Source organism: Megachile rotundata, chromosome 5 (genome assembly GCF_050947335.1).
Source record: "Megachile rotundata isolate GNS110a chromosome 5, iyMegRotu1, whole genome shotgun sequence".
NCBI classification, from domain to species: Eukaryota; Metazoa; Arthropoda; class Insecta; order Hymenoptera; family Megachilidae; genus Megachile; species Megachile rotundata.
Genome location: NC_134987.1, coordinates 17,531,517 through 17,547,052, shown reverse-complemented (window position 1 = coordinate 17,547,052; position 15,536 = coordinate 17,531,517). Strand labels below are relative to the sequence as shown.

The following is a 15,536-nucleotide window of genomic DNA, read 5'->3' as shown; positions in this document are numbered from 1 at the left end:
TGCTTAATGGCGCAATCGAGCTGCCGAAATTCGCGATAAATCGATTTTGGACCAATTGTTAGCAGATCGATAATTCGATAATAATGAGCGAAGTATCGGTGGACGGTTTAATGAACATCCTAGAGTGGAAATTCAGCGCGAACGCTTCGGAATTTCGACAGATTACGCGAAATAACATTCGCGCGAATCGTTCAGGGCCCAATGGAGCTGATCGGAGCCGAGCGGAGCCGAGTCGAGCCGAGCGTGAAACTCATCGTTAAAGCGCCATTCAATTTCGACGAAAACCAAACGGGAAATGAAAAAAAGAGGAGTATGAATGCGGAGGATCAAACATCCGTTGCATGATCCCGTTTCCGCTTTCGTCGAACGCTGCATCACGGCCGACGCTCTCATTAAAAAGTACGTGTTTGAGTTGCTCTTATCAGCCGAGCCAACCTAATCTCTCGCAAACACGACAAACGTGCCTCCAAGCTTTTTGGATCAACAGTCAGCCCTCGTTCGCTTCTGCATGACTTTTTTTTTCCGAACAACCTTAACCGAGACCGACGGTATTCCCTGCAAAATTGCTAGTCTGCTATTTAATTTTGTTCACTATCGTCAGTTGGAAAATATTACTACAAGTTTGTGGAACTTGGGGTTCTTGGAAGTGGTGGGGCTTATTGGAGATAGTAGCATTTAGGGGTTGGTTTTTGGGGGTTGGACATTTGGAAATTTTTAGATATTAAGATTTGAGGGGGTGGAAATTTAGAAGGTTTGAAATATTAGGATTTGGGGGTTGGTAGTTTGAAAATTTGGAGATAGGATTTAGGGGTTGGAGATATTAGGTTTTTGAGGTATGGAGACATTAGGTTTTTGGGGGTTGGACATTTGGAAATTTTTAGATATTAAGATTTAAGGGGGTGGAAATTTAGAAGGTTTGAAATATTAGGATTTGGTGGTTGGTAGTTTGAAAATTTAAAGATAGGATTTAGGGGTTGGAGATATTAGGTTTTCGGGGGTTGGAGACATTAGGTTTTTGGGGGTTGGATATTTGGAAATTTTCAGATATTAAGATTTAAGGGGGTGGAAATTTAGAAGGTTTGAAATATTAGGATTTGGGGGTTGGTAGTTTGAAAATTTAAAGATAGGATTTAGGGGTTGGAGACATTAGGTTTTTGGGGGTTGGACATTTGGAAATTTTTAGATATTAAGATTTGAGGGGGTGGAAATTTAGAAGGTTTGAAATATTAGGATTTGGAGGTTGGTAGTCTGAAAGTTTAGAGATACTAGGCTTTGGAGGTTGTAAATATTAGGATATATGGGATACATTAATTTTTTGGAAATTTTGAGGTATTAACATTTGAGGGTTGGAAATTTAGAAATGTTAAAATATTAGACTTGGGGGTTGGACATTTGGAAATTTTTAGATATTAAAATTTGAGGGGGTGGAAATTTAGAAGGTTTGAAATATTAGGATTTGGGGGTTGGTAGTCTGAAAGTTTGGAGATACTAGGCTTTGGGGTTGTAAATATTAGGATATATGGGATACATTAATTTTTTAGAAATTTTGAGGTATTAACATTTGAGGGTTGGAAATTTAGAAATGTTAAAATATTAGACTTGAGGGTTGTACATCTGAAAATTGATAAATACTAAGATTCGAGGGTTCACAATTTAGGCTTGGAAATTTGTAGATTCATAATTTTGATGATACTGAAATTTGGATACTCAGACACTTCAACCCCTTGCCTTATAATACCATGACACACTCGTGACGCGCTCTACAGTTCATATATACTAAACCAGACTCGTATGTTCACCGTAACTGAATTTTGAGTTCAATTTTAATTGTAATCTTCATAGTCATCTTCATACTAATTGTTCAATACAAAATGTGCCTAACTTCTTAACTTTCTATATTTCTTTTCACATTGCAGCACTAACTAGTTACCTGTGAATAACGCAACTGCCCAAAAAATTCTAAGTTAAGGTATTAAAACGCAATAACTCAAAAATGTACATATTTCAATATTTTTTTTTTAAAGATATCAATATTCTTATTGAATACCGTTACAACGACGCAAATATTTGAGAAAATAAAAATTCAGTAGCATAAAAAATTCCAAGTGCACGAATTACAAAATTTATAGATAGCAGAATTCTAAAGCAGAGAATTTGTTTTTTTGGTCTACGGAGCGTTATAAAAATAGTAGGTCGCCGAAATAAATGAGAGTAGCGGCAGCGAGCCGATAAATGGTTGAATAAAACAAGGCTCGAGTTGGATTCGAAATAAACGATTCACGAATTCCTTGCCGAAATCGTATACGCGCGTGAGTTCTCTCTTTCTAACTATTTCGAGAGCTCGATAGTTGGTCGTCTGTCGAATTCATGGTACCTTGCGAAACACTTTTGCGCGCGGACTCGCAGGATAATTAAACTGCTGCTCGCGGCAGCATTGTACGGAAAGCAAATTAATTCAACCGTGAAGTTTCCATCGGGACCGGACAATTTAATCCCGAGGTACTTCTGTACGATTCGTTCGATGTTTTTGCGAGAAACTGATCGTTGGAATACGTAGAATCGATGCTGAAAATGTGGAATGCAAACCTTGAATCACAATGCGTCGTGTGTTTATTAGGCCAGCATAATTGCGTTTCGATTCGGGTTGTTCCATTTTCTAGCCGATTCTTAAATACCTGTCGGCCACGGTATTGCCCTCGAGCGAGATTGCTCTCCTTTTCTCTCGACCTTTCAACGTTCGTCACTTGAACTCGTAAATATAGGACGTTTAGAGGCCTATTAATAGAGTTTTTTTGGTGCCACCTCAACACCAATTAAAGAGCATCTCGACGCTAATGATTCATCTATCACTCGATCGCGGTAATGAAACCTACATGCTTTCTCTTCACATTTACTTCACTATTTTACTTTTCTTTTCAATCAATATTCTACCTTGTATTTGTTATTCTAGTCGAACACGTACTCTACTTTCTACTTCACAATTTTCATTTTTTTTCAATCCTGTCAATATTCTATCTGATATTTGTTATTCTAGCTTGGACACTATTTACTCAATTTTCTACTTCACAAATTTTCCTCTTTGCAAGCTTGTAAATATTCTAGCTAATATTTAGAGATGTCTATTTGATATTCTTGGTCACGTATTTATTTCAGTATTCTCAACTTCACTTCTCCTCTTTTCAAGCTTCAAAATTTGACAAATTCTATGTTTAAAAATTTAGACACCTGCACTTTGGTATGTCACAAAAATTGTAGATCATGAAATGATACACCAGTCAGTCATCGCCATTTTTCAACCTTCTTTAATGGCCTCAGAAATTAGTTTTTACTCAAGACATACAGTTTGAAAAAGACAAATTTTGTACCAAAAGCACTAAGTTTACATAAAATGTTTGTAACTGACATAAAGTTTGCACAGATTAATTTTTGTACTAAAGACAAGTTTGCACAAAATGTCTGGACCTATTGACATAGAAGTTTGGAGAAATAAATGTTTGCACTAAAGACATAAAATTTGACAAATAAGTGTTTCTACTAAAGACATCAAGTTTGTACAAAATGTCTGTAACTATTGTTAGAGTTTGCACAGATTAATTTTTGTACTAAGGACAAGTTTGCACAAAATGTCTGGACCTATTGACATAGAAGTTTACAGAAATAATTGTTTGTACTAAAGACATAAAATTTGACAAATAAGTGTTTGTACTAAACACATCAAGTTTAAACAAAATGTCTGTAACTATTGTTAGAGTTTGCACAGATTAATTTTTGTACTAAGGACAAGTTTGTACAAAATGTCTGGACCTATTGACATGAAAGTTTGCAGTAATAAATGTCTGTAATGAAGACATAAAATTTGATAAATAAGTGTTTGTACTAAACACATCAAGTTTGTACAAAACGTCTGTAACTATTGTTAGAGTTTGCACAGATTAATTTTTGTACTAAGGACAAGTTTGTACAAAATGTCTGGACCTATTGACATAGAAGTTTGCAGAAATAAATGTTTGCACTAAAGACATAAAATTTGACAAATAAGTGTTTGTACTAAACACATCAAGTTTGAACAAAACGTCTGTAACAATTGATAGATTTTGCACAGATTAATTTTTATATTAAAAACAAGTTTGAACAAAATGTCTGAAACTATTGAAAGAGTTTGAACAAAATGTCCGGAACATAAAACTTGTACAAGTAAATTGTGCTAAAGACATAAAGCTTGCTCAAAAGTGTTTCTAAAACTTCGTACAAAGAAAGTTTCACACTAAATGTATTTCTTCCTACAAACTTCCTGTCATTAATTATACAAATGACTGTTGTGATACCATGACTGTTAAAATAATTATCGTAACAATGATCATTAATCATCTGTCCACTAATCTGTCTTAATAATCTTCTTGTCCAAATCCGACTAAAAAACTGCAAATAAAAGAAAGACTGAACTCAGAGTTAAAACTAGTGTACAGCGCAGTTTTCAGTACAATCGATTTCGGTCTCGAACGCTATCGTGAATTCCGATTTGGCCGTGTAAAGTGTCCATGCGATCACAGCCACGTAACCGAGCTTCGTGTCTTCAAAGTGGTGCACATAATAGTCCCATAGACTCGGTAATAGCTTCCAGATTGTTAGGGTCTATGAAATTTCCGCGGGTGGAGCGTGCACTTAAGCAGTCTGCAAGTATACGAGGGCAAACGAAGAAGAGGAAAGAGAAGGTCGGCTCAGGGTAGATTTTCAGCGGCGTTTAAGAGATATTTCACCTCTCGAATTGCTGTTTGCCGGTCCGAAAATGTTCTCAAGAATGTCTGTTATTGCGTCCTTGTTCCTATAAAACCGATGAACGTGTGTATTTAAAAAATTAATGCATACTACCCTCTGTACACCCTGCGTCGTAAAAGCTATAGTATTATGTCGTGACAGCTGTCGTACTGTTGCGTCGGTATACACATACTACGATTATACGTGAAAAAAGGGAACATTGATCTTATACGCGAGTCGTGTTTCCACAAAACAATCCATTTCCGGTTCACTGGTTAGCGTAGCAATGAAATATTGTCGCTACGTGTTCGGCCTGCGAACGCTCAGAAACACCCAAGGAAACCTTGTTCACTCCTTGTTGGACTGCTTCAAAATTGCTTTATATTCACAGGGAAGGGTGATTAATTCAGGTGATTCGAATTGTGAAAAATGAAATGGATGACCCGGTTATTTTTGCTTAAAAGCAGACTGAAGACGCTGCTCGTTGAAATATTATTGGACGACGATATTAATTTTTATTTTGTCGGGCGACTGCCTTTTTCGCGATTGCTGCTGCTTCATACGGTGTAGTGACTTTATTTCATGTGGAACCATGAGGTAGTGTGGTGACTTAATATTTGATACGACAAGGACAAAGATGCGAAGTTTCTACATTTTTGAATTCGTGGTGTGCTTACTTTTAAATTTTTAGATAGTCAAATTTTTAAAATTCCATTTTAAAATAGTCATTTTTAAAATGCTAAATTAACATTAAAACTACCAAACCAGTCAAATGACCGCTCCACAAGTTTCTTATTATAAAGAATACATTTTTTTAAAATACATTTCTTTAAATCAGAATTGATTTTCATCAAGATAAAGAATAAAAGTGTACACTAATTTATGTTTCGTCGTTTCTTTATTCATTTTTTAACTTCATTTTTAATTTCAAATTAAAATGACCTACATGCCGGTAGGTTTAGTGTTAAGAAGTTACTAAAATGACATATTTTAATATTCCCATTTCCTGTTCCTAAACTTGATTTCCATATATCCACATATCTAACTTCCTAAATCCTAACCTCCAATTTTCAAACATTTTAAAAGTCTGTTTAAAGAAAGTTGCTATACCTGCGCTCCCAAATTACGTGAAACCAATGCACCACAAAGAGCGCTACAGGAAAATTAAAAAGTAATCCAGGTGTTCCCGAGGAGTAAGAAAAATCCTCCTATTTCACTAGTTCGCCGTATCCTGTCGCGGACAATTGCAGAAAATTGCAAGCTTTGACATTTAATTTAAAAAAAGAGGGATGGCTGCGAAGTACCAAAAGCTGTTCATAAATCTTGGCAGTTTCATTACCGGCCTCGCGGTATCCTGTTGCACGACGTCGCCGGTGTATTTCAGAAACTCTACACCGGCTGAAAAATAATTTTCGTACGCGGCAAAAGAAAATATCGTTGTCGAACATGCGACGAATTTGACTTTCAAGCACGGTTCGTTTACGCGGCAGCGTTGTCGTCTTCCTGTTCTGTCTGCTTCACTTTCGACCACTTCCACTTGTTATACTACGTGACCGTCTCTGGAAAATGTTCCTCAATTTTACTCGGCTAACAGCCGGGAAAGATAAATAACCTTTTACTTGTCGCGCTCTTCTTTTCCAGAAGAAGTCCTCTCTTTTCTCGGCGACCTGACGGGTGTTAACCCTTTGCACTTTGACTTTCTCGAACGACGCTCGATTGATCATTCTGATTTATTTCCACTCTGCTGTGGAGTTATTTTTAAATTAAAATTGCTGCTGAACTATTTTGGGATACTTCGAAAAGGGGGGAAAATTTCTTGTATAAAAATTGAGAAACGGAAGAACAAATTTTTGTCTGATTCTTGGGTGTAAAATTATTTCATGAAGCTAGCAAATTATTGTAGTACATTGAAACTATTACATTTTCATGTTTCAAATTTGTTCTTAATGCTTCATTTTTATTTTGTACGAGTTAAATCATTCCTGTAAATCATTGCAAAAATTTCACGCAAATAATAAATAATCTTGTATTCATTTCAGGTAAGTTGCAAGCAAGATGTTACTCGAAGATCGTTTACGGGTGTCGGTGGGTTTGGTAAGTCTTGAACAGATATTCCTTAAACTGACATCTAAAATATTTGACCCAGCAAATCTCTTATATTCGGTAACAATATTAAATAATTTGCTTTCAATAACGAAACTCTCAGATATTCTTGTAATGCACATAATTAAGAGCTCGATCGTACTGCAGATTTATTGCAGATTTATTGCAGGCGGATTTATTGCAGCTGATTTATGTGAAACGACGTCTCAGTACCTTCAAATATCCAAATAAAAAATCGCTTAGTTTACAATTTCTTCCATACTGAAGCATATGTATAAAAAATCTGATGCTTCCCTTTTATATCAAAGATATATTTCATTTATTTTATCAGTTCCTTTGCGTAAAATTAAAGTGGCGTCGCAGTGCATAGATCACATACAAAATGTAATCTTCCGAAAGGAGAAAAATTTGTTACCCGTCAAACATTCGATTTCGAATTATCGTTGAATGTCATCGCAGATAAGCAGGATCTACGTGCGACACTACGTTAAAGTATTGATTATACTTTACCTAGCTTCACCGCGTTTCACGTGTGTCTTTTTTCGTGCCTGCATAAACGTCGCGACGCTACCGTGTCGTGTTTCGCGTGCACCCACATTTTCGCCGCTCCGTGGGACGCGTTAATTATTAATCCTTTCACGTGAATTATAAAATTAAACGATTAACAGTCGCGGTCGATCGGCACCTCAGCATTGGAAAAATGATACCTTAATATTTTAAACTCTTGTAGCTTTAAATATTCGACCATGTGTTCTGTTTTCTCGTGTTAAATTTATTACGGTGACAGTTACTGTTAATTTATACGAAAAAGGTCGTGTAATCTTTTTACATTTTAGCAGGTTTTTAGTACGGGAAGTTTATTAAAATAATTGTGTCTATTTTTTATCACTCGGTGTATTTTGTACGAACTTTTAAGAATTGTATAATTAATTCAAAGCCTCTGAACGACGGAGCATACGTGTTTTTATTTTGTTTGTCGCCAGGCACTGCCTATTTTGGAAAATTAGGTCGGTACACTTTGAAACACGTGTAAAAGCGAACAAGTGAAGTATAATACTTTTCAAGTGTTATGGGAAACGTCGTTCGCACTTAGGAATACAAGAAGTTCATAGCCTACATTCGAGAAGTTCATTCGCCCCTGTGCATTTAACTTGAACGCTTTACCTTTATGCGAAAAACTTTCGCACTGAACTTTGTAGCTACGTTCAACAGCGATTTTTTAAGTACCTGTATTTCGTTACACTAGGGCAAAATATAAATGCTGCATTAATATTTCTCTTGCTCTTGCGATAAATCCATATTTTATCCTCGCTGCAAATATTTCATGTACTCTATGTTCTTAGTCCAACATATTCATAAAATTATGACACAATTATAACATTCAAAATTATGATTCTTAAATATGTTATTCCTTGGATCTGTCTATGCATATGTACAGAACATATATTTTTATAAAATAAGATTTTTCTTTTAATATTTTAAAGATTTATTTAAAGATGTCTGTTTTGAAATATAACATTCAAAATTATGGTTCGTTTTAAATATATTATTCCTTGGACTTTATGCATATGTATAGAACATGTATTTTAATAAAATAAGAATTTTTAAAAATATTTTTAAGGATTTATTTGAAGATGTCAGTTTTTAAATATATGAATTTATTTATGTGTACGTAAATTTTTAAATACATGTGTTCATTTATATCGGTTTAAAAATATATGTGAGTTTATCATTTATAGTCACTTATTATTTATAGTAATTTATCATTTATATGTTTTAAAATACATACGAGTTTATTTACGTACACATGAATTTTAAAATACATGAGTTTGATAGAGACTTAAAATATATACAAGTTTAGTATCCTCGAAATTTTCCGAGGAAATCGATGGAAATCGACTATTAAACAGCGAAGAGTTCTCCTCGCGAGCTGCGTAAATATTAGAGCATCCGTTGTGAAGAGCGATTCGAGAACGGCAAGCGATTCGATTGATATTCGACAATTATCTCCCGATGACTTCACTCTGAATTCGAGCGACGCCGGTTTGCCTTCAATTACGGGGATTAGGGTATCACTAATGATCCCTAATGATGCAACGACTTGCATGGATCTCAAATATTGGCAGAGTTATCGGTAGATGGAAAATAGCCCGGGGTGGGAGCGGCGGGAACGCGAGAGGGTGATTGATACAGGGGTGGCCGAATTTCTCCTGATTCTCTTCAAATTGAAACAGAATAAATGGGATAGTTTAATATCCGGAAGGATCGGGTATTTTAATAAAATACGTGAAATTTTATTACTTCGATTTCTCTTCGAAATGATCAAATAATATTTCTGGTATACTGAGACCCTCATTTTTTTATCGTAATTCGTTTTGTAATTCGATCAAGTCTTTAAGGGTGGTAATTTTAGTGAAAGTAGTTTTGCATATTTAACATAATTAAACAAACTTGTCGACTTTCGTAAACATTTTTATTAACATCTTACTTATTTCGATTTTGAGAAATTGTAGAACCTTCTTACAATTTGTTTCAGAATTTAAAGAACTTTGATAAACATCCCCTATCTGTTCACATTTCACAGAATACCCTAAAACAATATAAACTAGCAAATTTCCTTACATAGAATAAAAATTACAACGCCTCCGTTTGCACACATTGCGGTATGTACCATAAAAAGAGTGTTGAATTATCTAACAGTAAAGAATAAATTAATTCTTAGTTCCAACATTTAACAGCATAAAGTTCCGCTTAAAAAGAGGCGTTTTCCTTTTGCGGAAAGAGTCGAAAGAGAAATAATTTGTCGGAGTAATTGTTGATGGAAGAAAAATGAGCAGCATCGTTCATCTTCTCTGGAGAATCTTTTCTAAATTATACAACTGTGCACGCTTATGAAAGAGGCTGCGAGTGGATTTGCTTGGGAAAAGGGAAACATAATAACCGAATGAAATACTGCCACGCAAACACGTGATTTATTTACAGTAGCAAACACAAATTTTGCTTTTTTCCGCTCGCGTACTCGATGTTTTCATAACCTCTCTCTAGGAATAGCATAAATGGATCGTCGTGTTTGGATCCGTTTCTGTCGGGAAACTGTGTCGATTCGCTGAAAATATTTTTACGGAAATATGACTGTTCTAATTCTTGTTTTATAATTATACAACAAAGTATGAATATGTCAGATATTCAAGTATGGAGTCATTCAAATTCATGTTGGATCTTCTTATGTGTCAGTTGATACGTGTTTAATCTGTCAAATTAGTTTTAATAAATTTATTAAATTATTGGAAATATACATTTTTAATAGCGAAAAGGTTTGTATAAAAAGTGCAGTCTTTATTTTCCAAGTAGATATTTTTACCAATCTTCTAAAATTTAAAAATCATTCACCTAGCAAATTGATACCGATATCTTTCGATTGAAATTCGATAGGAATACTTAATTTCCCGAAATTGGCTTTTTCGCCGGTGTCCAAAAGGAGCACGTTGAAAGGAAATTAAGGTCGCGATGGACCCGACTTGAATTATCAACTGCTCCACCAAAGTAATTTTACCTTCTGAAAATACCATTTTGATGATTTCGGATCTTCAAAGCTTTGTATGGTTTTGTTCCATACACACGTTCACCTAGTTCGCTCGAGATTGTCACGAAGACTGGCAATTTTTCATGTAGATTTATAAATTCACGGGAAACATGGAATCATGATGAACGTTCGATCGATACATCAATCTACGCGACGTGTAATTTGAACTCGCAAAAACGGGAGGTATTACCTATGCAACGCAACCATGTGTTACGCAATTAAACATTAAATCGTTATTGGAAATATTTCGATAACCGTCGGTAACCAAAATTTCCTGAAGCACACGAGCAATTGGCTATTTCAATCTCGAAGCGAGCGTATTCGTTATAAAAATTGCATATCCCTAGCAATCACTAGTTATACATGCTCTCATGGGGGTGCTTTATCGATGTGTGAAATTGTCTGTACTTTTGTAGCTTAACATCTGAATTACTTCTGTCATTTATTTTTATCTTTAATCACAGTGAAAATTTAGATATTTAATTTGAAAGAAACATCCTGCACATCAAAAACAGATTTTCTTATTTATTTATTTATGACTTACATTGTATTTATGTTGTGAAGGTAAAAGAAGTTTGTACAGAAAGGGATATAACTACATGTACTATGCACTCGTCACAAGATAAGCTTTATCGATTCAGTCCGTACTTTCCTTGTTTTTCGATTTGACTAACGTGACTACTGTAAACAATTGTTCGCTCTTGCCTAAACAAGGAATATATTTTTCACTTTAATCAGTCGTAGCTGCACTTTCGGCAATCTAAACTGTATCTACGAAAATTTTATACGCTTCCAGGAAGGGTTTGCGCCATTTTGTAGTACGTTTTATTCATCAGATCGCAATGTGAAGATAAAAGTTGTTATTTTAAATAATAGTACGGAACGAATTTAAATCGTATCATAGTTATGATGTACAAGAGCTGTTTTACTGGTAGCTGCAGGGGTTCCATAAATAGCAAATAAAGGCGCCATTTTGTCACGTGTTGTCTACCAAAGATCGTCATATAAAATTAAAAATTACTTTCTAAATAAGATTAGTACAAAGAGTAAACCTAAACTAAGCTACAGTTACAGTACCGAAGAGTTTTATATGATATCAGTAGCAGAAGGGGTTGCAGTAGAATAACGGCGCCATTGTGTAACACGTGTTGTCTACCAAAGATCGTCATATAAAATTAAAAATTGTATACGCTCTAAATAAAATTAGTACAAAGAGTAAACCCAGACCAAGTTACAGTTACAATACTGAAGAGCTTTATATGATACCAGTAGCAGAAGGGGTTGCAGTAGAATAAGGGCGTCATTGTGTAACACGCTTTGTCCACCAAAGATCGCTGTAACTAAAAATCGCGTATCATTAAAAATTGTATACATTCTAAAAATTAGTACCAAGACTCAACCCAGATCAAAGTTACAATACAAAAGATATACTCGTAGCAGAAGGGGTTCCAGTAAAATAACGACGCCATTTTGCAACCCCTCTCAAAGATCACACTCAAAGTTAAAGTTGAATATACTCTAAAAAAAGGCCGATAAATCACATTCGGTGATTATAATAAAAAATGACGAAAGTTTATTTTTAGACGACGTATCTCGCTAAGGGAGCGAAGAACGAGGGAGGAAGTATGGTTTTGCGAGGCCAGCACGGTTGTTGGTGGGAAACGATGCGAAGTAATTAAAAGTCGATAGAACCCAGTGCCCTGCTGCACGCTTTCTTTCGTTCGTTCCCTCATTCACTGGCCCTTTCTTTCTTTCTTTCTTTCCCCTTTGCTCGACACCCAGTTCTCTGCAACCCTCGGTGCCGTTTCACCGAGTGGCTTCTGTAAAAGTTTACACCTCGAAGACGCGTTCGCCGGTGCTCGATCGCATTTCCGAGCTACCGTGACTTTTCTCTTTGATTTTCAGTCACCACTTGGATCGTAAGTGCGTTCTCGGTCGGTGTTGGCGGAGTTGTTTAGAGACGTCGCCTATCTTCCCGTTCGTTTGTTGGTCGTTTGTGGCGCGTGCTCGGGCACGTTGGCGCCGTTGCCATTTCAAAGGCACTTTTCCAACCTCTATCTGGGTCCGAGTGGCTTTGTTTACGGAGAAATATACATTCCGGATTCCTACGTATGCTTCCATTTTCTTTGACCACTGTGCTACGTTGATCTCGAAACACGGATTTTTGTGGACCAGCCTCGATGAAATGTACACTCGACGTGCCGCTCCTTCCACTGACACATATGGAAACTTGGATACTTTGTTACTCCACAGTTTCGGAGCCCCTTGTTTCAATATTATATTATTTTATACTGCATTATATTATTTCGTACAACATTATTACATACCATCAACATTATTATTAATCCACGATTCTTAAAAGGCAGTTTGATTTATCTGATTAAGGTCTTTTGACTTTAAAGTCCCTTAGGTCTCTTAATGTTAAGACATGTGAAGAAAGTTTAAATGTTAAACATAGAATTCAACAATTATTACCGTATTAGTATGCTAGACTACAGTTAGAATGAAGCTTGAACTTCAAGCACACGTATGACATGAATTAAGTTTGACACATTTGAATGTAGGGTGTGTCACGTGTGACACGATATTATAAGGCGAGGTCTCGAACGTGAACATCAGCGGTTATTTGTGAAGTATCTACATAATTAAAAGAACGTGTTGATGTTTGTCCATGTATCATGCTGTTAAATGAACGACAGCCTCCGAACAGGGTCAATCGGGATTCAGCCCCACGAAATTATTCACCGTCATTTTAACTAAAGTTACGCGTCAATTTTTAAACAGGAGGGTTTCATACAATGGCGGTATAAAATCAAATTCAAACCGCTCTTGCTACAAACATGTTACATTAAATTTTCATACATGAAAATTTTTATTGTTGTAAATTTTCATGCATGAAAATTTTTATTGTTGTAAATTTTATACCTGAAAATATAAAATTTAAAAATATCGAAATTTTTTAAATCTTCCAGGAGGAGGGCTACAGTGTCACGAAATCTAAATTTATTTGAGATGATTATCTTTGAGAGACCGCGTAGTAAATTGTCGGTTAGTCAGCTGATAGAAGGATTAGGGAGTGTCGGGATTCGTAGGTGGCTCTTAACGTTTAATAATAATTTCACGGGATTATCCGTCAGTCGCTCATCGTTCTGGTCACGCCCGGTATCGATTACAGCGTGTAAAACGTCCAAGGTCCTGCATGTGACTGTATACGTCAAAATAGAGAGGGTTGTAGCGTATAATCGATATTTATTCCCGACATGCTTAATAACGTCTAATTACTTCACTGGCGCGTGTTAGCGTTGTCGATCGATAGACGAGTGTCGTGAAAAAAAGAAACTTTTTTCCTCGATTGCTCGACAAAAAAAAACCGATGACGTACGGTCACTATGACCCTGTTCATTTGGTGTAGTCTCGTTCAAAGCGCGCCTGCAAATTATATGAGTTTATCAATTAGAGAACAAATAATTAAACGTGCAAACTCTTTCTGGGTATTTGGAGGGTGTAGGGGGTGTAGGGCAGGTCAAGTGCTTGTGAAGAGCTCACACATGCTGCGGTGAGATGTGGAAAATTATGAATTTACAAACTTACAAATTTGCAAGTACTGATATGTCACACTTTTTAATTCTTTAATTTAGAAATTTGATCACTCAGAAACGGTGAAAATAGAATTTGACAATTTAGAAATTTGTATATGCAATTTAGAAATTTAGAAATATGAAAGATAGAAGTACAAAATTCTCAAATTTTAATTTACCGACTTCCGAAATTTATAACCCCAGAAATTGCAAATGTTCAAACAGAGGAATTGAGTATCAGTTGTTCATCACGTAAGATTAAGATACCTCATGAGTAATACATAGAGGAAAGTGTATAGAATGAAGTCGCGTATCAAATGGATCGATCGTTCGAGGCAATCAATTTGAATGAATTCCTCGTCGAAACAATCGGAACGTCGAGATTACTTTACGTTTAATGGAGCGATCTCCGTCACCATCTTGGAAACGATTTTTCCATCGTTCTCGCGGGATTCATCCCCCGAAAACTGGGTCGATCCTCTCAATCCTACGACTTTCGAGTCAGACGAATTCAGATTGGCAATCCCGCGTGAATGGTTTCGAAGAAGGCGTACAATCGGTGCTGGATTCGACGAAGCTAAACATTCGATCAAAAGAAGAGCCCCCGAAGTGATACTCTCCGTTTTTAATGAGCTTTTGCACATCGATAGCTCGCGTTATTACGAATCTTTCGACGCCGACTATTTCATACTTTTTTGTTTGCAAAATTACAATGATCTTATGTCTTACGCGTCTTCAAATGTTAGACTCTACAAATATGGCTTCAGTAATTTTAGCAAGTTTAGTGATTAGGTGTTTTAGTAATTTGAGGACAGTTGCAAGGATATTGGCTTTAATTTTGGTAAGGTTAGGTTATTTTATGTTAGGTTGGGTTTATTGTAATTTCAGCAATTTTAGTAATTAGGGATTTTAGTAATTTGAGGACAGTTGCAAGGATATTGGCTTTAATTTTGATTAGGTCAGGTTATTTTAGGTTAGGTTGGGTTTATCGTAATTTTAGCAATTTTAGTAATTGGGGATTTTAGTAATTTGAGGAGAGTTGCAAGCATATTGGCTTTAATTGTGATTAGGTCAGGTTAGGTTAAGTTAGGTCGGGTTTATTGTAATTTTAGTAATTGGGCATTTTAGTAATTTAAGGAAGGTTGCAAGACTTTAATCTTAGTTAAGCTACGTTAGATTAGGTTTATCGTAATTTTAGCAATTTTAATAATTAGACATTTTTAGTAATTTAAGGAAAGTCGCAAGGATATTAGCTTTAATCTTGGTGAGGTCAGGTTAGCTTGAATAAACACAGATTCTTAGGTTATGTGTACTTTTGAAATTGATATTATTTTTGTACAGACTGCTATCTTATTATTTAACTGTCCCATTATTCAGCTGTTCCATAATTATACAAAAATTTGAATATTCTGTAATTTAAATTACTCTGATTACCATGGTATTTCCATAAGTATGAGGTAAAGACTGTTGCAATATTGTCTCCATGTTGTGTCGTCACACTGTTAAGAATCATAACT

The 15,536-nt window shown here is 35.6% G+C and overlaps 1 protein-coding gene across 7 annotated transcripts in view; it reads left to right on the top strand.

Moving 5' to 3' along the window:
* Positions 1-15,536, top strand: part of rg (A kinase anchor protein rugose) — a 395,524-nt gene that overhangs the window by 71,105 nt on the left and 308,883 nt on the right. Inside the window, exon 2 of one of the 7 annotated variants that reach the window (XM_076532113.1) lies at positions 6,795-6,849. The exons of the other annotated variants lie outside the window; for them this stretch is intronic. Within the exon in view, the coding sequence (XP_076388228.1) occupies positions 6,811-6,849 (39 nt within the window). The 5' untranslated portion in view covers positions 6,795-6,810. The remainder of the gene's footprint in view (positions 1-6,794; positions 6,850-15,536) is intronic. 7 annotated transcript variants of the gene reach the window in all.